Source organism: Anoplopoma fimbria, chromosome 18 (genome assembly GCF_027596085.1).
Source record: "Anoplopoma fimbria isolate UVic2021 breed Golden Eagle Sablefish chromosome 18, Afim_UVic_2022, whole genome shotgun sequence".
Lineage (NCBI taxonomy): Eukaryota > Metazoa > Chordata > Actinopteri > Perciformes > Anoplopomatidae > Anoplopoma > Anoplopoma fimbria.
Window position 1 is genome coordinate 7,564,574 of NC_072466.1, and position 26,577 is coordinate 7,591,150.

At 39.5% G+C, this 26,577-nt stretch overlaps 2 protein-coding genes across 2 annotated transcripts; one reads left to right on the forward strand and one right to left on the reverse strand.

Annotated features, from left to right (window-relative positions):
• Positions 1-1,201: 1,201 nt before the first annotated feature.
• iyd (iodotyrosine deiodinase) lies at positions 1,202-3,870 on the reverse strand. Its single transcript, XM_054618826.1, has 5 exons — positions 3,590-3,870; positions 2,363-2,560; positions 2,078-2,237; positions 1,639-1,795; positions 1,202-1,475 (listed from the first exon to the last, which is right to left on the reverse strand). The coding sequence occupies exons 1-5, from the start codon at positions 3,789-3,791 to the stop codon at positions 1,293-1,295; spliced, it is 900 nt and encodes a 299-aa protein (XP_054474801.1). The 5' UTR covers positions 3,792-3,870; the 3' UTR covers positions 1,202-1,292.
• A 2,108-nt stretch (positions 3,871-5,978) lies between these two features.
• On the forward strand, positions 5,979-26,108 carry ppp1r14c (protein phosphatase 1, regulatory (inhibitor) subunit 14C). Its single transcript, XM_054619019.1, has 4 exons — positions 5,979-6,215; positions 23,205-23,288; positions 23,988-24,020; positions 26,034-26,108. Exons 1-4 carry the CDS (start codon positions 5,979-5,981, stop codon positions 26,106-26,108), a joined length of 429 nt encoding a protein of 142 aa, XP_054474994.1.
• Positions 26,109-26,577: the final 469 nt, after the last annotated feature.

Genomic DNA, 26,577 nt, shown 5'->3' on the forward strand with positions numbered 1-26,577 from the left:
ATATATATATATATATATATATATATATATATACACAATATATATACATATATATATACATATATATATATATATATATATATATATATATATATATATATATATATATATATATATATATATATATATATATATATATATATATATATATATATATATATATATATATATATATATATATATATATATATATATACATACATATATATATACATATATATATATATATATATATATATATATATACATATATATATACATACAGTACCAGTCAAAAGTTTGGACACACCTTCTCATTCAATGGTTTTTCTTTATTTTTTTTTTTTCTACATTGTAGATTAATATTGAAGACATCCAAAACTATGAAGGAACACATATGGAATTATGTGGTAAACAAACAAATGCTCAACAAACCAGAATATGTTTTATATTTTAGATTCTTCAAAGTAGGGTTAAAGTGCAGTAGTAAAGAAAGACAAGATAAAAATAAAAATAAAAAATAAAAATAAAATAAAAAAAACATGAAAAACACAATAACTGAAATATAATATTTACAGACAGAAAAAATAAAATAAAAAACTATATTAACCATTATTGCACAGTGTTTTTATTGTCAATGAGAAGGTGTGTCCAAACTTTTGACTGGTACTGTGTATATATATATATATATATATATATATATATATATATATATATATATATATTTTTAAGTGGGGAGCACCAGTGCATTGTTGTTTCAGTGTTGTGTTAGTTGGGTCCGGGTCATGATTTTTTAGAATCATCTATTGAATATGCGCACTCAAACCATGCCCCACTCATCAATAACTCATTGAGAGGTGTTGTACCCCCTCTGAAAACATGTAGTGGCACTCATATAATACAAATAACCCTATGCCAAGGACATTACATTTCAGCTCAGTTATAGTTACATATACAGATAACACAAGCAATCCCTGAGCAAACAACTGAAAAACAATTGTATTCTATTCTTGGCAGCAGTGCTGGAAACCTTTTAGATCTCAGTTTGTTTGGTAGGAGTTCAGTTGACCTTGTGCTTGTTTGAATGATATAACAATTGTACATGTCATCTCAAATATTGATATACAAGGTTATACACCTATTTCTGTAACCATAACGGTGAATTATGAAGATAATGAGCAAAAATGGACTGTAAAAGATGATGTAATGAACAAAAAATTTAAACATTTCTTATCACATTAGGTATTTATTTGGTTGATTTTTCAGCTGCAGGGCGAAAAACAGGAAAATGTTTTCTCCACAGACTGATTCTGTTATATGTGCACCATGATATCATCCAGAGGCTTGCGTTTCAGGTCAGGCACTGTGGCGTCAGAAGCAGGGTAACCTACAGGAAGTAACATCAACAGCTTCTCATTGGCTGGCCGTTTGAGGAGGAGCCTGAGCTGGGGGCCGCAGTTTAGTGGCGTCGATGTGACGGTGACAAGACCCACGTTCTGATGACAATATGGAAAGAGAGAACAGATGTTCATTTATCGGTTATTGTATGCATTTTCAAGAAGATCCATATAGTTCTACATATACTTGTTTAAATGGAATTTATGACCAAGCAACCGGGAATTGGCTGTTTCATATTTCAAATGTGATTTTATTCCTTACCTGTAATGCAGCCAACAGGAGGCCACACGATATGGAGACACTGATTTCGTTGTAGTAATGTGTCCTTTTCTTGCCATTCGGTAGGATCCCATAGGTCTGTTTGAAGACGAGGATAAGATACGGCGCCACATCCAAGTATTCCTTGATCCAGTTTGTCCTGCATGAGGAAAGTAGTTGTGTGAAAAAAGGGGAAGGACATGTATCTCATTTTGTTATTATTGTATTTTTTGTTTGTGCTTCACACCATGTGATCGTGGTCCTACGCCATATGACAAATAAGAACAAAAATGAAATTTGAAAATGTAGTTAAACACTACATTGGTCCATGATGACCAATAATCATTGTGTAAGTCAGGCTAAGATTTAGTGCGCTTAGACTAGTTCTATTAAAAAAAAAGTAATATAAATGTGTCAGTGTGGAGTAAGTATGGGTGCTCACTTTAATCTGGACAAATCATGGACCCACTTGTCCCCCATCCTCTGACGGTAGTTGACCTCCTCCTCTTCTTCCACAATCAGTCTGATCTGGTGCTTGGTCTCCGGGTCTGACACCACGACAAACGTCCAGGGCTCTGTGTGGGCTCCACTAGGGGCCGTACCTGTCCAAAAGAAGGAGGGGTGGGCAGTCATAAAATAATTAAAAAGACCAAAATATTAGCTGCTCTTTTTTGGTTTATAGCTGATTAAAAGTGTTGCATTTGTCCTCTTTTTAATTTGCACGTGCCTGCAGTGCGGATAACATTATTAATGACTTCTCGTGGGACTGGCTCTGGACTGATGAATCGGACACTCCTCCGCTGGTTCATCTGAGTGTAAAAATCCTTAGATCTCTCCAGCATCGTCTCCTCTGGGTAAACTGATGCTGAGTAGGCCACGTGTAGAAGTTCTTCCTCCTCATTACTGTCCACCCAATCACCATCCTCTAAAAGAACGAGAGGCATAAAAGCAGGACCATGAAGCAGCTTCGCTACAGACATTTCCTGTTAGATGTTAATGAGGGCAAATATAAAATCAATACTCTTGGAGAGTTAAAGTCATATTTAAGGCTAAACAGATAATTATTTAGAAACCATTTTTGATTTATATGATTAAACACAAACATATCTGGTAATATGCATCATGTTGATAATGTCAACTAGTGAAAATAATCAAATATTTGTCCTCAGTAAAAGTACCAATACAGCGTAGAAAATACTGTTAAAGTAAAAATGTAGTTTTCAAATGTTTACTTTAATAAAAGAGCTAGAATCAAAAATAATTAAAAGGTCAAAAGGAAAAGTACTCATTATGCAGAATAGCCCACTCTAGAATAATGTATATACATTTTTGGGTTCTAATTATTGAAGCATAAGGGTGTGCATCACGTTAATGTTGCAGCTGTTAATGGAGCTAATTTTAATTACTTTACATACTGCTGGGTAGCTTGAACATTTCTAAGAGGAATAAAGTTGTAGGTATAATACATTAATTTGTGTGTTGATGATATTTGGATTTTGAATCTGAATCTGCAAAGTGAACATCAATTGAATTCATCAAATACATGTAGTGCAGTAAAAAGCACAACAGATAACTCAAACATTGTACTAAATTACTGTCCACCACTCCTGTCTCATAATCTAAGCATGCTCTCTGTTTTAGGTAAACCATTTCATAAAATGTAAAGTTTTTGTAAACCAGGTACAAAGGTTCAAAATATTGCAGTCTTTCATAAATTGCATGATGATTTAAATTGGAAATGGCGTAAAGTCCCTCTCTCTGTTATGTCTATGCAGGCTACAGGCCATATATCATTATTGATTAACCAAGCATTGGCTGTATGTCGAAAGCAGCATACATGTATAGCCCACTTGTTGATAAAGGGCTTTTCACATTGTTCCAAATATGTTAATATTGTGTTGAGAGATGGGGGGGGTTGTGATCTGCATATACTTTCTTTCTGATCAGCTCTTACCATCCTCTCTCCCTTTGATTTCTGTGTCGTCCTGCAGGTCCTGGTCCACCCACGGTCTAAAGTCCGCCTTTGGGGTCCGTTCGGTTTCTCCAGAGGAGGTCGAGGAGGTGGTCTCTGTCTGCGCTGACCTCACCAGCATGAATCCGATCACGAGGCAGAGGACCACCGCCAGGACAGGCGTGAGGACCGACAGGACGACCATGATTCTTATTGATGAGTCAGCTTAACTTGCAGCTCTGCTCAACTGTGATCGGCTACTTCTCTCTGTTAAAAAAAAAAAAAAAGGAAAAAAAAAAAAAAAAAAAAAGAGAAAAAAACCACCACCTCTTCCTGTGTGTCCATAGGTTGTTGAACTGTGTCTAAAGTTCACATTATATAAATTATAAAGTAACTAAAGCTGTTTAAAGTTGAGTTGCCCCTCCCAAGTAATGTTTTTTCATTGCTTTAATATGTTTACTATACTATAATATGTTTATAAGATAAGATAAAATAAGATAATCCTTTATTAGTCCCGCAGCTGGGATATTTACAGGATTACAGCAGCAGAGGTTATAGTGCAAACAAGAGACATAGTAAAAGAAAAACAAGATTAAAAAAAACAAGTATTATAAATAAGCAATAAAAACAGTAAAGAATCCACAATAACTGAAATATTATATATATATACAGACAGAAAACTATTATAACTATAATTGCACAGTGTATTTGTATTGCACAGGTGTTTTAGTGTCTTGTGTCATGTGGTCTACTGGGAGCAGAGTTGGTTGTGCAACCTGACAGCAGCCGGAAGAATATAAATACTCTACTGGAGATTTTTTTGTTTATTTCACTGGTGTTTGGATCCTCCCCGGAACCGAAAAATAGAGAAACGTAGACTACTCCAAATAGGAAAGAGTCTGCCTTATTCCACATGCATCTCTGGACAAAAATGATCAGAATGTCACTAAATTCGGACTGGATGTTCACAGAAAATACCTTTGTCCATTTTTAAAATGTATACACTCCACCAAACGTGAATTATATACAGGAATTGAATATATCAAAATTATTATAATTATAATATTTAAGTAAGGAAACCAATCACCAAAGACTGGCATCTTATCATAAAAGTAGGTTATTTGACTATTCACCCCTAACATGTAACCAGTGCAGCCACATGCACGAGAGAAGGACATGCACCACAGATTGAGCCAATTATGTCGATGTAACATATTGATTAAAGTGAAATAACCAGTATTTTATATGTAATAAAAACTGTATCCATATGATCAGAATATGCTGATGATTTTCACACAGCATTTATGTGGAAAATCCAGCAGGTGTCGCAAATATCTCTCCCCATGCCAGGGTTTGAAATCTTTGGCAACAGAATGATCTCATTTAAAAAAAAAAAAAAAAAAAAAAAACATGCTGCATGGTGATCCAGGATCAGGTGTAAAACATCAGCCTTTTTCTGCATGTAATTCACACAAACATAAAAACACATTAGAAGTTTTTTGTTTTTTTTTAAATCAATGAATGATAACACGAAGTGGCAGAAGAGCTTGGCCAGGAATGGGAAAGACCTTCTCTGCTGAAGCTCTCCAGTGCGCGCTGGTGCTCAGACAAGCACCACTGAGGGCATTTGGCTAGTGCACTTAAAAAAAAAAATACCCACCTTAAGACATTATTTTGTCAGTCTTTAAACTATATTTTTACTTTCTTAAACAAGCTTAAGAAACTGCTAATGTCATCTTTTGAAGTCATTTCAGATGTTTAAAACATTGCTCTACACATGTGTGCATTATAATAATAATAATAATAATAATAATAATGGATTTTATTTATATAGCACACTTTAAAATACAAAGAAATCTCAAGGTGCTGCACAGGGTAGAACAATCACAATAATCAAATATAATAATAAAACACTAAAAACAAACAAAAAATAAAATAAAAATTTAAATTAATTAATTAATTTAATCATAATGAAATCTAAGAATATCTATTAAAACCGAACATAAAACCGAGCATTACAGGGACGATGATGTCCTTCCTTTGTTTTATAATTAGGCTGCTTGTCCTCTTACGTGTCATTTCAGGCCACTCCACAGTAGAAGATTTTTTTTCTTTTTTTTTTTTTTTTTTTTGTGGAAATAGATCTTAATTTTAACACAAGACAAGACAAAAAAAAAAAAAAAAAAAAACTCATCTCATTTCTTGCAGCGTGCGCTCCGCCCCCTCGCTGTCTCCGGCGCTGCGCTTTAAATAGCAGCTGTTTAAAAGCTCCCCACCATTCTCCTGTCTGCTGTGCAGCTCTCAGTCTCCCCTCAGCACAGCCGTCACACACTCAAAACATCCAAAATATTTCTTTAAAAAAGAATAAATCCAAAAAAAAAACAATCCCGCAATGTCGGCCGCCAGCACCGAGACCAGCGCCCCGCTGCCGACCGCCGGCAGCCGCGTCTTCTTCCAAGGCGCACCCGGAGTTGGCTGCGTCGGGTCCGGCCCCATCACCGCCGGCGACGACCCGGTCCAGAAGAGACAGGGCAAAGTGACGGTCAAGTACGACAGGAAGGAGCTGCGGAAAAGACTCGTCCTGGAGGAGTGGATCATCGAGCAGCTCAGCGAGTTGTATGACTGCGAGGTGAGAGGATCATTACATACTTAACATCACATATGGGTCGGTGTGAGCACTTGGCACCGACACCTTCAAAACCATATGGAGGTCTGGAGACAGGTGGATGATACCTGATTCATTAACGTGATGGGTTTATGGCTTAATCTCAACCTCATATTCAATTTAAACTCACTTAATGTCATTAATTTGGCCTAGTTTACGCATGCTGTATACATTGAGTTGCATTATCTGGATCAGTTCATCAAACTGCAGCTCATCTGTGATCCCCCCTGTCTTTGCAAAGGAGTCATACAAAAAAAAAAAAAAAAAAAAAAAAAAAAGCCCCCCCCCCGGCCATATTTTACAGCGAACCCCTTTCATCCTCCATTAAACAGTCCGTGTCTTTGGGTTTATTGATGTCTCTTTGTCCTCTGCAACACTGATACCTGCTGGCTCACGGCTGAGGCGAGAATAGCAGGGGCGTCAAAGAGACACAGAAGCTGTCTGCTTTAACAATGTTTCCTCTTCACACTCTTGACTTTGACACAATGCCTCCCCTCCTCTCTGTCGTTGAGGGGGAGACAGTGATGGAGAATGAGGAGAGAGAAACCGCACGGCTGCGCATTTTACGCACCAGTCGCCTCGACCTTAACGGATGTGTCCTTATTGCAATTATGTTCCAAGGTGTAGATTGAGAAAAATGCATTCTGCAGTCATTTTATTCTCTGCTGCTGGTATTCCGTTTCTAAATGTGGTTGTCCTCGAGAGCAAAAGGCATGTTCAGGGACCATGGTAGTGTTTGAGGTTCCCTGTTTGTGTGAAGCGACGCTTGGAATTAATTCTAATTTAATTTTTTTTGATGCAGATTTCTGACCTTTTCAAACTATTTCACCTTTCGAACCATGATTTGTCCCCAGACGATATTCGCGTTCTTTAACGGGGTTAACGGGGTTAGGAGGGGGGAGGGAGGGAGAGAGTTTGGAGAGAGAGGGGGAGGGAGATGGGGGTGCAGAGAGAGATTCTATAGGTGATGTGTAAGTGCATGTGTGTGTTAGCCCCACAGTATGCTGGGAGAGCATGTGTGTGTGTGTGTGTGTGTGTGTGTGTGTGTGTGTGTGTGTGTGTGTGTGTGTGTGTGTGTGTGGGGGGGGTGGGAGAAGGAGAGGAAAGAAGGGCAGTGGGTTAAGGATGTGCTGATGCTGTGACTCTCCTCAGCAGCCAATCACCTCCTCTGGCTCTGACCCCCTTCCTCGCAACAGAGGGTCTGCACATACTGTATGCACACACACACACACACACACACACACACACACACACACACACACACACACACACACACACACACACACACACACACTGCCGGCATACAGTTAGTCTGTCACCTCAGACTCAGCCAATCAGAGATGGAACAGGCAGTGTGAGCGTGCATCCACTCGTGCCTGCACATATGAAAATGCCAGACTACACTGTACACGTTTAAATAAGAAGCAGAAGGTGCATGAGGGTATTCATTTTTTGCGATGCATCTCTTAACTATTAATAAGATCGATTGCAGTTTGTGCGCATGTGCGGAAGGGAGACACCTGCATAAATCACAGCAGGACACAGAATGTCAACATTTAAAGCGTTATTGTCTGTCTGAGTAGTTTGTCTGCTGACAGAGTATTGCAATGCAAATAAGCTCCCCCATACTGAAGGCAAATAGGCTCTCCGCATGTGTGGAAAGCCATTTAGGATTTCCCTGCAGCTCCAAACTGCTTCCATCTACCTAAACATCACCGAAAGTTAATCTTTTTGTAGCCATCTATCACCCCGAAGCTGCTGTTTTTTCACGGCTGTCATCTTGTTTGCAAGCTTCCTCCTCTCTTTTATAGCCCCGCTGTGGTTCTCACTTAAGTTGCACAGAGCTGCATAGCCTGTCTGAGTGTGGACTGGTTTACATTTCAAAGCCGGATGAGCTTTCGGCTGCGTGTCAGTCTGCCGTCAGCAGGTGCGCTTGATCTACAAGTCGTACGATGCTTCCCCGCGTGGATCCACTGATCTATTTGATGTTTTTTAGCTGAGGGTTGGAGTGCACCCTCCACAGCGTGCATCTTAGACGAGCAACATTTGCCTTTCCCTTCCAATGGCTGGTAGCCTGTGATATGTTGAATGCAAATGCATATATATATATAATATATATATATATATATATATATATATATATATAAATATATATATATAAAGATAGCTCAATAGTCAAAACACTGCAACAAATCACAGTTTTGTCAGAGTTCTGCAGTCAGTCTCTGCTGTGATTTCAATATGGAAATCAATCTTTTCCTTCACTATTGTAGCATTAGTGTTGAAAAAGACTCCTCTCTTGTCTGCAAATGTCTCTTTTCCCCTGACTTCAATCTGGATTTCAGTATAGATGTTCCCAGCAGTCTGCCACCTCCTCATATTATGTCTTTCACACAGCAAATGGGATAATATCACCTGATAATCCCCTGGCTCTCTGGCATTGTTGCCGGTCTCATATCATGCTGGCTGCTGCAATAAGCACAGTGCTGACTGATGGTAGAAATACATGGAAGCTGGCAGTATTTCAGAGGACAGAAGGGAATGAAACCAGTACATCATTATTTTGACATGTTGTCATCGTGGCGCATTGTTAGGGCTTGCTTTCATCTGTTCGTCCATGAATAGATACATGACGGCAGTGTTTGAGCAGCTGGACTTCACTGCTTTACTCATGATGTTTGGTCACTTGACTGTAAACAGGAAGTCACACTCCCTTCACACCCGTTAACACCTCCATGTCCAGACCTAAGATAGACGCGGGGGTGTATTTATTTTGTGTGTTAACGATGTGTGTGTGTGATAGAGAGAGGGAGAGACTGATGGTTTTGCGGTTCTGGTCTGGCATAAAGGTCAGCCCATGTATCAGTTTCATAAGAAAACCTGATACGAGAGAGCGTCACAGAGTGTGTGTGTGTGTGTGTGTGTCCGTGTGTGTGTCCGTGTGTGTGTGTGGTTTTTGGGGTTGTGTGCTGATGCTGAAGGTGAGGGTTAACTCAGATGAAATTGGATTTTGTTTCAATAAAAGGTAGGGGAGCATTTGTCCTGTCCAAAAGATATCTCAGGTCGTAGGTTAAAAAAAACCAGGACAAGCAAAGACAGAAAGTAATCTGAAACGATATTGGCAAGTCCAAGAAAAGCCAGATGATTTAAGGCATCGACATGAGCTAAAAGTAACTAAATATGTTATTCCCTACAAATATATCAACTTAAAAGGAAAAGTGACATTTAAAAAGATATATATTTGTTTCCAAGACTTGATTGATACCACTCGCATGTTTGTGCGCCTAATATTAAACTACAGCCAGTATCCGTTAGCTTAGCTTAGCATAGCATAAAGACTTGCAAAGGTACAGCTGCTCTGTCTAATGGTAACAAAATCAGCCTGGCAAACAAAATCCTGCACACTGTCTAACTTGCAAAAGTACATTTATTTGGGTTATATTTGAACTAGACCTTCATCAGGCAAATGTAACAACGAGAAGCCGTCATAAATAGGAACTGGCTGCAACTAATCTCCCATTTCATACCTCACATTAAAAGGAAGGTATGAAGACCAAACTCTATGGCATCACTAATATCATATATGGAGCTAGAGAACCCAGTTTTGTAAAAATACAAAATATGCCCAGAAATAGCTTACATTAAATGGTCATTTGCTTATAAAAATGAAAAATCAGCATTAATAAATAAATACAAATCTCCATAATAAATACAGCAAGGCCACACAAGATTCCAACCGGCAAACATTTCATCAATAAATAGATATTTTAGATAACAATAATCAAATTTGCCTCTACCCTATCAAGACCACATGCATAAAATAAAGTAGGTCCCTATAAATAGATCCTAAAAGCCCCAAGATATAATTGCAGACATATTTAGCAGGTTACATCAGTGGCTGTACTCCATTCAACATATACAAGTTGATAAAAATGATTCATGCAAACCATATGCTTTTTTTTGTTTAATTCATACAAAGACTTAAGTGCAGCGCCAGAGCCAACGTTTCCAGTTGGTTTTCATTCTTTATGCTAAGCTAAGCTAACTCTCAGCTTGACCTAGCTTCATATTACAGGCATGCCAGCGGTATCAAGACTTCACATTGAAATCTCTGCAAGAAAAGACAGTCTCACAAAATGTCAATCTATTTCTTTAACCTTGACATATTTCTGCTGAATGTGACATTTACTTAAGAAATGTATTATTTCCTCATTCAGTATCTTTTATTGAAATATTTTGGCCCGACTTTGGTTTTAATTTGCCTTGAGGCTCGGTCCCACCTCTTCCTCTCTCTGGGCGATAGGATAACAGAAGGTGAATTCTGTCAGAGATGAATCCCCTCTGCTCCTCTGGGATATGTTGCCTCTGTTCATTTCGCTGTTCAAAAGGACAGAGAGGAGAGAGGAGAGAGATGGCGGAGACCCGAGTGCTCCCAGTGCAGCTCTTAATACAGTGCAGCCCTGAAATACTTCATATTATTATCTTCTTTTCATTTTCTGTTCTGTTGTTGTCTGACAAAGCCATTGCTACCATTTGCAGTGCACTTTAAATGTGGTGCAGCAGTTTTTTCTCCCTCAAACTCCTTTACAGTCAGTACTTCTCCTCACTGGTTATGTTTTTGTCCAAAAAATATAATTTAGAGTAATAATCATAAACACTGTTGTATAAATACCTAGCTGTTTGGCTACTGTCCATCATTGATGTAAAACAGCAGTGAATCGATCTATATCTCGATAAGGGCAGATTATTTTTTGGTACTTATTAATAATTCATTGATGAATGTCTAAGAAATGCAAGAAAATAAGTGCAACATGCCTATTAAGATCGCTTGAAGCTAAAGGGGATATCATTTAATTGTCCAAACAACAGTCCAAAATGATCACACAATAAAAAGAAAAGCAGCAAATCCTCATATTTGAGAGCCTGGAATCCAAGAATGTTTGGCGTTTCTGTTTTAAAATCATAATCTATTTCAAACTATTTTTTTCAGCTCTAATCTTGATTTCATATTGAGGTTCAAATCTATAAAAACAAAAAGAAAAATCCTTTAAGCTTCTAGCCCTTGTTCTTGGAAGCATGTGTTGACAAAAAGCTAGCCCACTCACTCATTCAGTAGCCCACTGTGAGCGACCAGACTAGACCGTATTGGAGGGCCGATTAAGGCCGAGGTCAAGTCTTGGTGATTAGAAAGGCAGATTGGTTGCCACAGTGATGTCCGTCTGAGAGCACCTCAATACAATCAATGGAGGTTATTGAGAAAAAAAGACCGTACTCTGTCTGTGTGAGTGTGTGTGTGAGAGAGAGAAAAACAGAGCGGTACATCTGACTCTGCAGTTTCTTGAGTGTGTGTGTGTGTGTGTGTTGTTGGGGTGCATGCTGCAGAATGAGGGACTCTGTGATGCCCTACTTTTTCATGGCTCTGCATCAATAGAGCCCCACTCAATGAAGCTTATTCATGTGTACGAGCAGAGACACTGGCGACATACAGCGCTCTGCCCCTCTGGCTTTGTGTGTGTGTGCGTGTGTGTGTTTGTGTCTATGGGTTTTTTATCGACGTGTGTATTGGAGGTCGTATACGTGCATTTTTTGGGTTGATGATATTCCGCTGCTCTTTGGCAGATATGGGGTGGCGAGCGGTCAGGGGTAGTTTTCCATGAATGGATGAGCACGAGCCCTTGTTTCCATTTGTAACAAACACACACACACACACACACATAGGTCAATGTGCATATCTGGACCAAATGGAGCAAGATAAACTAAGAGATGGAGCATCTTCTCCTGGATAATACAAAGTCTTATGTCTGATGCTCTCTTTCTCTCTGGATCATCTTCACAATATGGGGGGTTGGTTAGTTTTCATACCGTTTTGTGTAGGAGGGCTGTCTCAAGGCAGTGTGTTTGTGTGTGTGTGTGTGTGTGCGTGTGATCTGGACAAAGGAATGTGCGTGTGGTTCAACACTGACATCTAGGTTGAAACCCCCCCCCCCCCATCATCTCTTTCTGTCTGTATCACTCACCTCTCCTCCCCCCTCGTTTGTCCTATGACCTTGTCCCTTTGCTCGCCTTTCATGTTTATCTTGCTGGGAAGGAGGACGGCCGCGTATCAGGTGAACCTCATTTGGAAGCAGAGGAGTAAACAGTGCAACTCAAGCCAAGTCATTAGCAGTGTTCAATAAGTTTAGGAATAGCACACCGGGGATAAACACACACATATTGACACACAAAGGCATTGAGTTACCATTTAAGTTACTGCATTGTACACATACTCTAGACATAGAGGTGTACGCTACTGTTATGCTGCAGGTTTATGGGGTGTCTTCATTATTTCCCCCTTCATTAGCCCATTCAAATATGCATCCATCACCTCTGTTACTTGATGGATGTTTAATTCAGTGACCAATTGAATACATCTCACTGAAATAAGATTGATTGCCTCATTATTTATGAAAAAATCCCCATTATAGTTAATCACCTAAGGGTCAAAATTGTATAAAAAGATCATAAGGAAAGGAGCAAATGGAATGAGAAATGAGAATGTATGGGAATTAAACAGAAGGAGAGGAAGAAACATACTTGCATGCGCGTCAAACTTGGATCCAGAATGGCCACCATTAATGACATTACAGCCAGGCTGACAGATCCACCCACTGGGAGATTTGGTCAATCAGATGGTTGTTTTAATGGCCGACCCTGATCTGTTTATGGATCTTGCTTGGAAGGTCACCGTTGAGTTTGGTTATCTCTGCTAGGGAGGGTCAGACATTTACCTCCCCCGCCGTTTAAACTGTGTGTACAAAAATAGATGCTCGCTTAGCTTAGTCCGTGTTAGAACATGTGTTGACACATTTCACGTAGCACCTGCAGCTTCATGCATCTGCTGCTAAACAAATCAGAGGTGTTGACAAGACGGCCTCTTAGCAAGCAGATAGCCACCAGCTGTTGAAACAGTTATAAACGGCAGAAAGGTGTCAAATATCTATTTGTAAAGGTTACAATGTGATTGTTCCCCTTTTTTTTTTTTACATACGTGTTTCATCCTGCTGTCAGTCTCTACTGTTTTCCTTCTCTCCCGTTTCAACTTACCCACTGGGACACCCACCCACCTGTTATTTTGGTTGTTTTCGTATCCTCCTCCTCGTCCTCCTCTCAGTGATTCTCCCCTTGAGCGTTTTGTTCTGCTGTCATCCCGGTGGCTTTCGCATACATGTAGATTAGCCACTTTATGTCTGTAGTTGACACCGTTAATCACTTATGCCTTCAAAGTGTGCGAAAAGGTTTAATTGCTACATCCAGAGTGTGATAACCTCACCACAGAATGGAGTACTAAACATCATCCCGAAATGTAATGATGATAAAATGATGATAAAAATGTTGAAATGAGCAAGTTTTCGTCATATTTTTTTCTTCTTGCCGCCAGCCTACATCTTTCTTCTTCCATTTTCTCCCTGTCCTTCATGATTTCCCACTCTATTAACCCGGTATGCTGTGTTTAACGGTTTAGCAGTGATACTACAATGCTGTCATATTGGTTTGAGATGTTTCCACAAACCCCAGGGAGGCATATCAGTCTGCCAGCTGCATAAAAGGGAAAATAAAGATTGATAGGGTGAAAAATGTAATGATCTGGAAAGAGCTAAATGTCTGCAGGTTATCAACTTGAATTATAGGTCTTGCAAATTTAGCCATCGATTCCCAAGACAAAGTGGTGTGGCAATAAAACATTATTACTTTAAATGGCATGTGTAATTGGCTATCATAGTAGAGTGACATGCCAGAAACAAATTGTGCAACCAATGTTGCAAAAATAGAAAGCCACAGACACCAAAGGTAAGAGATGTTGAAATTTCACACTCTCACACTGACTTTCTTGTCTTTTTATGACATCCCCTCCCATCCCAAGATGATCCAGTTAATCACAGGCTTCATTGTCAGCAGGCCGACACAAATTTATAAACTGACACTGACTCACTCTCTGTGGTTGGCACGGCGAAAAGATGCAAAAACACTGTCGTCATTCACACATGTCGGTGAGAGGGAGACTGAGGGAAAGATGGAGAGAACGAAGATTATTGTTTTGACTTTCAAAGTCAGTTGGGTGTGTTCGTGGGTGGTGTGTCGTTTACTTGTAAGTCTACCTTTGCATGTGCAGAATGACTGTGCACATTCGGCAGCTTTGGTAATGATCCAATCAGCAAGGAAGATCTCTTCTCTATTAAATGTGTACAAAGAAACTTGGTAAGTTCAAGTTGGTTTATCACTTCTTTATTGTGCTTTCACTCTATGTCCTCACAACAAAGGGTTTTCTAATTTCCTCTGAATTTGAATAAATCCATTAATTTGACTGGCTGACAGTGTATGACCCTGGTGCTATTGACGTTTTTTAAGTCCAGTTTGGCTGGAAGCCTTTTTTCTATGGAACCGAGAGCAAAAGTCCAAATCGGTCCCAGTTGTCAATGAATTAGCCTCGGGGAGGAGCAGTGTGCCTGGTAAACACAGTCAAATTAACCACAAATCACAATACTGTGAAATAGAGTCACATGCTGACAGTTTCATGGTTGAATCCACAACAATACTTTGTCTGGGCTTTAATTCAAGACTTTTTTAGGGATTTTGACCTTGTGCAGTGGTAGCATAACACAGTATGTGTGCGTCAGTGGCTGCTAAAAGAGTAGTTCAATGTGGATATGTAATGCCAATAAGGAGGCGTCAAAACTTCTGTTTATTCATTTCAAGCAGCTTCTGAGGTCTGGGAGAGTCCTCAGTTAAGTGACTAGAATTTAAGTGGCAACTCTGCTGTTTGCAGACGATGTTGTCTTTTATAGCAATAAAGTTCATGATATTCACTCTGTTCAGTATTGTTTAAATATGGGACAACGTTTCTCATGGAAGGTATTCATAGTGTCAAAAGTGACACATATAGTTGTGTAACAAATGAAACAAAAGAAATAGATGAGTTTCCCACCTCTGAACAGCTGGCCAACCACAGCATGAAGTGGGTGTGGATGTCGGAAAGGTGTCGGGGGTCCCAATGCATCCGTCAAGCACTTCAGAGGAAGAGCGTAGCTTCAAAAAGTACACTGTAGTTATCTCTGGTGGGACTGCCTTCTACCGGTTGATGTCCTGACTCTATACGTCTTAGTTTGTGGCTCTCTATCCAGAAAATGATCTGGTGTGCAAAATGACGGCTGCAAAATCTGGACATGGTTGCATACCAAATGACATCAGGACTACAACCCCTTTTTGTCGAGAAGCAACCACCACAATGAGCAGTGAATTAAGGATTAAGACATTTACATCACGATTATGTCCCAAAATTCAGCATGCAGACTCATTGTTACTTTTCCACTGGGATTCTCCTTTGAGGATTAATTCCTCCCTCCCAAACCCTCTTTTTCTACCGGTTCTCCCTCTCTGATATACAATGTCCTCTAGAGTACAGCTGAATCAGCGTGGGAAAGAGCTTTTTGCTGCAGCAGCTAACTTTATCCAGTGAAGTCACATCATCCGCGCTGTATGGTTTCAGCAAATTGCATCGCCGGAGGGGGGAGGAGGGAGGTGCTCGAAGACGAGGGAGGGAGGGAGGAAGGGGGAAATGGCTGAATAGTCGAAACACTTCTTTCAACCATTACACATTACTGTTCCAAGTAGGGGTATCACAATATACTATGTAGTATGTACCATAATACATTCTTTTATACTTTGTTTGCAAACCTCAAAGTATTTTTTTACTTGTCCCATCCATCACCCTTCATTCTCCAACATGCAGTAGTTTCTCTCTCTCCTTCAGCTCACACGGACTCCTCAGATGAATTCATCCCTTTGAAAGAAAGCTGAGTTGTGAGCTTTTACTGTGTTACACAATCCTCCTCTGCCTCGTCATCACAGTGACCAATTTATCTGTGCATCCCCCATCTACCTGCATCCTAATTTATTCTAATTCCTACTCTCATGCATAACTGTCTCCATTTCTGTTCACTTCCCTTTCGTGGGAAGAGTCTCTAATAGGCCTAATCCCATCTCTGCATGGTCTCACAAAGTCTAATAAACATGCCTGGATATTTCCCTTATGAACTCTTGTTCTATAATATTTATCACTCACTTGCATACAGAGCTGGTGTAAGCGTGTGTGTGCTCAATATTATCTAAGTTATGTCGGTCACATTCTGAGTGTGTCTTACGGAGCCACGACAATTACCGGTAGAGACTGAACGTTCCTGTTCTCTTTGCACCACTGGAACATAACATAACCACGCAGTGTCTGTTTGACACTCTTTCTCACACTCACACACACACACACACACACACACACACACACACACACACACACACACACACACACACACACACACACACACACACACACACACTGAAAATGCCCTGAGAGAAAATGACAACTGATAGAGAGCGGTTTCGACTGCTAAGCCTCCATTTTCCGCATCTGTACCTGACAGCTACCATGATTGTCCTGACAAAGTCTTCCAGCTACAGTAACACCCCACTCTGCAACTGCCTGGGCTGAAGTTTTGCTATAGTGCTAAAATAATAAATTATATAATATCTCTCTTTATAATATACTCTTCAAACGTCACACTTCTGACCTAAAAGCAAAACTTGTCATTCCTGCAAGGAGAGGTAGCGGACCTAGCACCACCGCTAACAAGCTAATCATGTTTACTTCCAGCGCTACAAACTATTATTACCGTGTTGTCTTATATGGAACACACTGGCTGTGGCCTCAGCTTTTACTTCTGTTTAGTTGTTCTTGCTAATTTTACTTTGCACATTTTTATGGCATCATAATGTCAAAAAGTTGGCAGGTTTACTTCCATCAACCAGAGTTGAGGTTTATTAACGAGGTCTGGGCCATATACATATATAATCGATATTGTGATATGAGACTAGATACCATCTTTGATTTATGATATCGTATTATCATAACATAGCATAAGTGTCTTTTCCTGGTTTGAGAGGCTACGTTACAGTACAGTTATGTCATTTTCTGTAATTACAAGACTGTAAGCTGTTCTTTTATTTGCCTGGATGATTAGCCTTTTTATCAAAAATGTCATTGTGTAAATATTTTGTAAAAGCACAAATGGTCAACCCTAAAATCCCAATATCATTATCAAGGTATTTGGTCAAAAATATAGTAATATTTGATTTTCTCCACATCACTCAGCCCTAATTATTTTTAAAGGAGTTTGGCTTTCTCACAATTAGTTTTTTACATTTTTGTATTTTTTATTGATTTAATTTTAAACACAGCTTGGTGAAAAATAATTAGAGTTGGAAATATAACGTTGCAGGTCAGTTTACTTGTTCTATTTTTGCTTCTTTTGCCGTAGAACTGTACTATTTCTTCAGGGACAGTTGGGTTGTTTGCTTTTTCTTTGGTGAATTTCTTCAGAGGCTAGCTAGTCTACCAAACTGACTTTATTTCTGAGGTGATACAAAAGTTCTACTGTGACATTTCAATCACAAGTTAGCAGCTAGCCACCCAGCCATTATCTAATCATTATTGGTAGATTGTGGACCTCTGCATGCACAAATATAATATATTATATTATATATTATATTGCCCCCACTTACATAATTATATTTCTTTATTACTGGCATTAGCAATTATCGCATCAAGAAGTCTTAGCCTGTGTTCAATACAACTGGTAGTTCTAGTTCACGTAAGTATGCTATGAATAGGAATAATCATGAATCACTTGGCCGAGTGGAGAGATTCCCTGTGACAGGGAGTTTGACTCTTTGTTCACGGAGAGTGTTTTTGACTAGAGTCTGAAAAGAGTTTGCGGTGAGTCACGGGGTCGGGCCGCTTACATTATATTTGATTCACCTCATTGCAGACGAACCAGACTGAAAACGCTGCCGGCTGCTTAGCTGTTGGTGAAAACAAGTCTGACACACATGGCACACACTTTCTCTGCACAAACAGAAAAACAAACACACTGGCGGGCCTTTCTCGCTCTCTTCCTGCTCGCTGGCTCTCACACAAAATCGACTCAAAGTTGCCTTCATCACAACAAACACTTTGCTCCTTGTTATCTCGCTTGCACACTGTCGTCTACACATAAGATGCAAACTGACTCTTTTCCTGTTTTCATCACTATGTCTTTCTTCTATATGCAAACACACAAATTTGCTCTCATTCTGCCACACATGGTGCTTCTACATGCATACACAAACACTAATTCTTAATCCCATGCCCAATTTAACACTATCACATTGTAATCTATACATAATGTTGCCAGTGCCCTTTTTTTTGGCACTTAAAACATAGATCACACTTTTCTGCTAACATAAAACATGTAATATGCACAGAAAGGTAACAATTTCTAATATTAAAACTTCACTCACATCAGGCAAAACATTTTTTGTCATGCATTTGTAAAAAAAAATGTGTGATTCTCCACAATTTTTCAAATTTTTTCTACCTGTGAATATCCCGTAACACCACACTCAGGAACAAAGTCATTTTTCATGACATTTAAATGTATAATTTATTTGTCTTGTGAATGTCAGACATACTCAAAACACAGAAAGAATTTGAATGTAGTTTGACTGACAACCTCAACAGCTTTGAGGCACACTGATGATGATACTGAGGTTGTTTCTTCATCTCTGCACACGGTGTAAGAATACCAAGCTGTATCTCCCATTAAATATTTATTTTTTAAAGGATGAGGTTCTGTATTAGCTGATTTGCTTTTTAAACGTGTTTTTAAACTATGTACTGTCTTTTAAAATCAGCGCAAAATCAGATATATTGTTTTGGCCCTGTGTCTAAGTATTCCTCTGAGTGTGTGTATGTGTGTGTTTTGCCTGTCCGTTTATGTCTCCTGGCATCGTGCACTGTCATTTTGTCACCCTTCAACTGCTGCCAAGATGGAAAATTACTTTCCCCTGGGTCATTGGGTGTGACCTCAACTATTTCAGACTCTCAATCACCAGCAGGACAGCAACAACGTCAGTGTTTATCTGCATGTTAAGTGTGCAAGTGTTTCCATTTTGTCATTGCACGCGGTGAATTTAACACAATTAGGTACTTTCTCACAAGCTCTACAGAGAGAGACACAGCTCTGTGGTGAGAGTTTATCTGATGGATGGTGGCAAAAAACTGTGTGTACCTGTGTGTTTGTGTGTGTGTGTGTGTGTGTGTGTGAAGATTTGCACGTCGTTGGCTATTGCCTGCAGTCATGCTTCAAACACTCAGGCCATGCTTTCCCTGGTCATCACCAATCACAGTGACAGAGGGTGACAGACTGCCTGCTGACAAGTGGAATCTTCAGACACAGACACACACACACACACACACACACACACACACACACACACACACACACACACACACACACACACACACACACACACACACACACACACACACACACACACACACACACAGCAGTCAGACTGAGTGATAACCACCTTACTATCGATAGATAGATTCACTTTTTCATCTCTATTATTAGGTTAAATCTTTTCTCTGTAGCCTATAGGAACCAGCAAACCACAGAATGCAGGCAGGAGACTCTACTTCATCTTGTTTTTGGCATTCATGACCGAGGCCGTGATCTCAGTGCTCTGCTTACATTTTACAAGTGGCAGGTAGCTGCTCTCAGGTGTAAACAAGCTGACCTTTGAAGAAGGAGCAGCCGTCCGTAATGATTCGTTCTTGAAATTCTTGTTTGGATCTCTAATGGGTTTCATCTTTCCTGAGGGAATGAAACTCGCTCATCTTTGTCTGCCCAAGTTTTTAAGGCATAAATTGAGAATGTTGTTGCTTTGCCTTTTGGAGTTTTTCTAATGAGCCACATATATGGTGGGGGATTTTCTCCACCCACACTGCCGTATAAGAGAACAATAACTACAGAAGCTGTAGATCTACGGGAAAATGGTTGCAAGGCTCTGTACATAAAAAACCTTAAACATTGTAGATACTGCAGTCTGTAATATCTAAAGCAAACAACTCACAAGCAGTATCTACAGACAAAATGTGTTTTTTCCCCCTAGCTTTCTTGTATGAGCCAGTGTAATGTATTTATCTTTAATTGCCTACATTTAATGTGTGATTTAAAGGCAGCAATTACTACTTTTTGGCAAAGCTACCTTAAAGCAGCACTAGTTTATCTGGTGTTACATTTTTTTCTCCTCCATAATAATTCGAATTTGCCACTTTCTTATTTATGTGGTGTGACAGACTCAATCACTAAGATGTTTGCGCATCAAAAATGATTATTTAAATACAGAAAACAGGTCATTCTTCAAAAATGGCAAATTTCTATGGCATGATAATTTTACATGGTATTGACTTTATCTTAAATAATTATGTAGCTATGGACTTTGGCTTTTTAGGACAGTAAAGAGGACCACATTGACATGAAAATAAAAAAAACCAGACAAAACCTTATTATGCTTCTTAAATGGCAACATAATCCTTCTATTAAATCTCTCTTCTCAGTTTAAAATTACTCCTCCTGATGGTTTCACATTTGCATATAACCTCAGTCCTCTGGTTCCACAGCACACTCTTCTATTAGATGACAGGCTTTGATGTGTTCTGCCACATTCTCTCATTTCTCCACCTTCCTTTTCTGTTTCCTTAACGAGGGGGGATTTCAGAGGAAGAGGTCAACGGGGACGCTCTACCGTAGAGAGACCGAGATGCTTAAAATGCAGGTTGTGTAAATGCCTCTTAACAGCTCAGAAGCGAGGATAAAGGTGGGGTAGCCTTCTGTGCAAGTGTACGATATGTATGAGTGTCAAGTGTGTGTGTGAACAAATGCAAATGAGATATGTGCAAACAAGGTTTAAGTGTCACTGATGTCAAGTGGATTTTTGAGATTAGGGATCTGTGTTTATTGCTTTTGTGTAGCACATACACTATTGTTTTAATAGTCATCCTCATAATTAAAGTAAAAAAAACTCCAGTTGTATCAGTTAATTAATTTGTAGTCGTGCTGTCAAACATAGAGCACATAGTGTACCTCGCTTACCAATTGTCTCGCATTTGGTATTGTAATTTCGAAGGTATAATTCTGAGCTAACTCCATTCGGTGCACATCAACCCACCCACGCAAAAAGTGAAATCACAGCGACTGAGCTTTAATGCTGAGAGCTAAAATCAAATCGTCCTTCCATCCTCTCTGCTTCTGTGTCTGAACGACGCTCTAGGCGAAATCACAAGAGTCCTCTGAGAGCACACACACACACACACACACACACACACACACACACACACACACACACACACACACACACACACACACACACACACACACACACACACACACACACACACACACACACACACACACATACATGGCATGGTTTACAACTGATAGCAGTTTTAGTGTTGTGTCCTGTGCAAAGGGAACCAGTGATCATCAACCATGCACCAAAGAAGGTATTACATTCTTGCTTGCTGCCCAACAATCTAAAATAGCACATGTTTTTTGGTGTAGCAGGTTATGGCTTACTATTTAGAGAACCATTAAATCAATTTCTGATCATCAAGGAAGTGAGAAACGTTCAAACACACCAACAGCAACAAAACCTTAATATACGATCTGTTTATCCTCAGCCAGTTATTTACTTTTTACTGGTGTGAATGTGTTCGTAGGAAACAGCTGACCATGGTTTTGTATCGGGTTTTGAAATGGTGTGAGCCATTATGATTCAACTAAACGACCAAATCAATAAGCAGAGAGAGATGAATGCCACGAAAAACTGAAGAGTTGGGTTTTGATTAGCGGTGGGATTATCAAAACTGCCAAAATGACACTAATTGGAGCTTGTAGATGTCTCTTTATCTGAACCTGACTGCACTGATGGAGGATGATATGATTTAGTAATGAGAACATTGCACTGGGATGCAGTAGACGGAGATGCTGAATTGTCAGGGAGACAAGAAGGTCCATTTTGGACAATCCTATAAAAAAACACCTGAATATGTTCACTACCAACAAGTTCTTGCTTGTTCTTGCTCGTGAAAGGTATTCGTTATGGCAAACGATAAGGTATGGTTAAGTTTGGGCAACTAAAACAGGTGGTAAACTTTGGGGAAAGATTCTGGTTAGGGGTAATCAAACGATTCATAAACATAATTGCAGGTCTGCAACGTGACGCAAATGGTGGTCTACGGTATTAGAGTCCCATTTGCTACACACCCATTCACCCTCACCTCCTACCTCCTACAATGAAGGAGTATAATACTTTCTGCAATGACAAGGAATGCTGGCATTGGACTCAAATTTGAGGTGCGGAATCATCTAATATGGACATATTTCGTAGTGATAGCAAAGTCCATTTTGCTGCAGTCATGCAGTATGTCATGATCACTGAGCATTTGGTAAATGCCATCACTTGGACAAGGAAACTGCAATTTCAGATGGTTTCTTTGGCTTTCATTACCAGAAGGGAGCGTTTTGAAGATACATCAAGTGGTAGCTGGGAGGAAAGGGTTGATCCTCCCTGTGTGCCTCTTTTGCACAAGCCTTGTGGTGAAATAAACTAAACCAGAGGAACACAGGACCTTTGAAGTGGTGTTGTGCAGAATACAGCCTCTAACCACCGAGCCACTAAACGGCCCAGCCCCGGCAGCAGCGCAGAGCACAATGACATTTCCATATGATGTCTGCTCCTAATAGCCAAATATGTGTTGGAGCTGAATGGTGGAAACAGTGTTTTGAATACAGAGGTGAAATAAAGCAACTAGAAATAAGAGTGTGTGAAATTGGGGTTGGTTTTGGTCTGGGTTTATTTTCTAAAAAACATTAAAGGGATGAAAAAACATGACAACTCATTGCATCAGTGTTTTATGAACATCATTCCAACACACAGTCTTTAGTTTTCCATTTTAATTTCCTCTTTGCCTCATCTCTCTTGGTGGTCACTGCTTTCTTGAGAAGAAACTGTTTAAACAAGAGTGTTTATGTGTTTCAGGAGGAAGAGATGCCAGAGGTAGAGATAGACATCGATGACCTGTTGGAGGTCACCAGTGACGATGAAAGAGCCAGCAAACTACAGGTAAACTTCTGAGACTGTGTGTGTGTGTGTGTGTGTGTGTGTGTGTGTGTGTGTGTGTGTGTGTGTGTCTTTGTACGACCTACACATCATCTAAATACGCCTTAAGAGATAACTTAGGCTTTTTTTCAACCTAGTTCTTATATTCCCATCTGTTTGTGTCAAATTCAGCTTAATATATTTAGATATGACATTGTAAATCTTTAATATAAAATAAGCCTACGCTTTCTGTACTAAAAAAGGATGTCCTTGGGCACTCCTCTCCTCAACTCTCACTCATGTTTCCACCGCTGTCTTCCGGAGATAAGTCACAAGACACAATAAGAAAGTGAAAAGAATATGAAAATGCTTAATTCCTCTATAGGGTCCTTTCCATAATGTTGCTGGTCTACTGAGACACTGTTCTGTCAGTGGAGAAATCTGCATCGCTGCCTTTTGTACTGTATGCTGGATTTCTCTTTTTATAACTGTTAATGGTGGTGCATTCAAAGACACTCTTCTTGTTTGATTATTGCAGACTGATACCAAAGCGTGACATCATGCTCATTAACCAGTGACAGAGCGTGTGGATTTGTACATATATTGTTTTCTGTTTATTTTGGTGAATAAATAAAAAATCCCAAGACCTGTGAAGATAAAGTTTAAAAACATCTTATCCCTCAACATCTGACTCAGTTCTTCCATTTCTGCTTTTTTACACAGGAATCATTAATAGACTGCTACAAACCAACAGAGGTGAGTATCTTTAGTGTGTCTGTCTGTCATACAGTAAAACGCTCAACATCATCGACCCAGCAGCTTGTGTGTGTAGATTGACATTATTGATGCTCATATGTCGTTCTGCAGTGTATAGAGCACTGCATGTTGAAGCAATGTGTCCTGCATGTGTACGTGTGGTTAATTAATATCTTGTAACATTTATACACATTCATTATCTGTCACCAATGTCATCCGGCTCTAATTACGACGAAGGGTTGAAAGAACTAAAAGTAATATCAAAATAATACACACTAAACTTGTATTATGTATTAGTCAAGGGATTTGATTATGTTTAGTGTGAGTTTGTGAGTGTGTGAATGTGCGTGTGTTTGTTGAGGTGTTAAGTGTTTGGGTTCGGGTGAGGTGGGGTTAAGCTATTTTGGTGATTACAGGTAGCACAGACCAATCACATTACCTCTACACACAGCAATCTCGTCCAGACTGGACTCCCCATCTGTCATCTGTGAAAGTGTGTGTATGTGTGTGTATGTGTGTGTGTGTGTGTGTGTGTGTGTGTGTGTGTGTGTGTGTGTGTGTGTGTGTGTGTGTGTGTGTGTGTGTATGTGTGTGTGTGGCATTAGGTTAGACTATGACAAACACTCCAAGGTCATTGGTATCCAAAGCTACAGACGTGTTCAGCCAGGTTGACAGCCGCTGATACGTGTCACACCTACACACACACACAGACGCACACACAAATACATTGTAATCCCTTGAGAATGGAGAAGCACAGATGCCATTTTGAACACTATCCTACAGAGATGGCATCAGTTGGGGGATAACAGTGAAAGATAGAAGCAATGAAGCGAAATGTGACAAAAAGGCATGGAGTGATGGAGGGAGGATGAAAGAAAGAGCGAGAGCACTGTTAGGAAAAAGGTACACTGGGAAAAGAACAGGAGATGAAGTGAGGGATAGAAGCAATCATAAAGCGAGAGGAACAAAAGGGATGCAGAGGAATATATGTGAATAGACAGCTAGAGGCAGAAAGACAGACAAGAGTGTAGGGGACAGCGGAGGAGGAGAGGAACAGAGGGAGGGAGAGTGGGGGGGAGGCATCAGTATCTGGGTCATCAGCAGAGTCACCCCTGATATAATAAGGTTGATGATATTCCGACATATTCGCCAGCACAGTTACACCATTGTGGACCTCTATACAACCTCTAGCTTAAAGCCAAGAAGTGGGTTCTCTTTGTCCTCCTTCCTTACTGACTTAGTTTATTCATAATCAGCATTTTTTTTAAATTGTCATTTAAAGGCCAATGCCACCATAATTGGATTTTTTATTTTTTTTTTAAATTAATTTTTCTCTAAATAGAAAAACAATAGACTGACATTTTGGGAAATACACTTATTCTCTTTCTTGCTGAAAGATTGATACCACTCACTTGTCTGAATGCTAAATTGGAGGCAAAAACCAGCAGTTGGGTTAGCTTAGTTTAGCATAAAGACTGGAAAACATGGGAAACAGCTTGTCTGGTTTTGTCTATTTCATTAAACATGTCAATAAGTTAGCTTTAGAAGTGGCAATAGGAGGATTTATTTTACCTTAAGACAGGGTTATTCCCTTGGTTTCTGGTTTTATGCTAAACTAAGCTAACTGTCTGCTAGCTGTAGATTTAGCATAAAAACATGAGAGTGGTCTCAATCTTTTTGTCTTAATCTCTAAGAAGTATATTTCCTAAAACGTCAAACTATTCTTTAAAAGACAACCCAATTACTTGTGTTCTCAACAGTTATATATATGACATGACTTCTGTCGATCAAATCCCAATCAAACCATCACACAAATAAAAGTAGGACACTTTTTTGCGGGTTTATTCTGCAAAATCAAATAGAAACTGAAGAGAGATTGTAGAAATCTTTACTGGGAGCATTTAGTAATCCAATGTTATAACTTTTCTGCATCTTAAAGAAACATATACTGTGACTGCATATTTTCTTGTGTGTCTGTGTGTGAATGTCTGTGTGCTTCTCTCTTCCTTCCAGGTATTTGTCCGTGAGTTGCTGGGCAGGATAAGGGGAATGAGGAAACTCAGTGCGCCGACTAAGAAGGGCCTATAATGGCTGTGATGTCAACCATCAATCAGCCATAAACTACGTCATCTCAAGCTCCACCTACTTTACCCATTCAACATGGACTGTCATCACACAGAATAACTTATGTAAACAGCATTAGTAACTATTTCGCAAACATGCAAACAGGCACCATAAACTCCATGCATATAGCACTAGTCATTCATTTCTCAATCACGTAGAATAACAAGGTGTTTTATTATATTTGACTGTTGAGAGGTACAGGAGCAGCAGAGCCATCATGGTTAAATAGCATACAGCCACAATAAAATGTCAAGCCCTGGAAACATGCCAGAACTGCAACTGTGTTTTCACATGAATACCACCTCGTTCCACATTTCAGAGCCATGTTAGAAGCTGATGCTGTTATCCAGCCATACAGATGAAAACACCAACAAAAAGATAGGTGGTAAAAAAAATGTTTGTACTGCAGTATGGGTGAAATTAGCCGTAGCAC

Excerpts from the sequence above, each read along its gene's own strand:
- ppp1r14c (XM_054619019.1), top strand. The coding sequence starts at position 5,979 with ATGTCGGCCGCCAGCACCGAGACCAGCGCCCCGCTGCCGACCGCCGGC. Across the intron at positions 23,289-23,987 it reads AAAGAGCCAGCAAACTACAG|GAATCATTAATAGACTGCTA; the intron begins GTAAACTTCTGA and ends TTTTTTACACAG. Across the intron at positions 24,021-26,033 it reads ACTGCTACAAACCAACAGAG|GTATTTGTCCGTGAGTTGCT; the intron begins GTGAGTATCTTT and ends TCTTCCTTCCAG.
- iyd (XM_054618826.1), bottom strand. The coding sequence starts at position 3,791 with ATGGTCGTCCTGTCGGTCCTCACGCCTGTCCTGGCGGTGGTCCTCTGC. Across the intron at positions 2,238-2,362 it reads TAATGTTATCCGCACTGCAG|GTACGGCCCCTAGTGGAGCC; the intron begins GCACGTGCAAAT and ends TCTTTTGGACAG. Across the intron at positions 1,476-1,638 it reads TCCTGTTGGCTGCATTACAG|AACGTGGGTCTTGTCACCGT; the intron begins GTAAGGAATAAA and ends TATTGTCATCAG.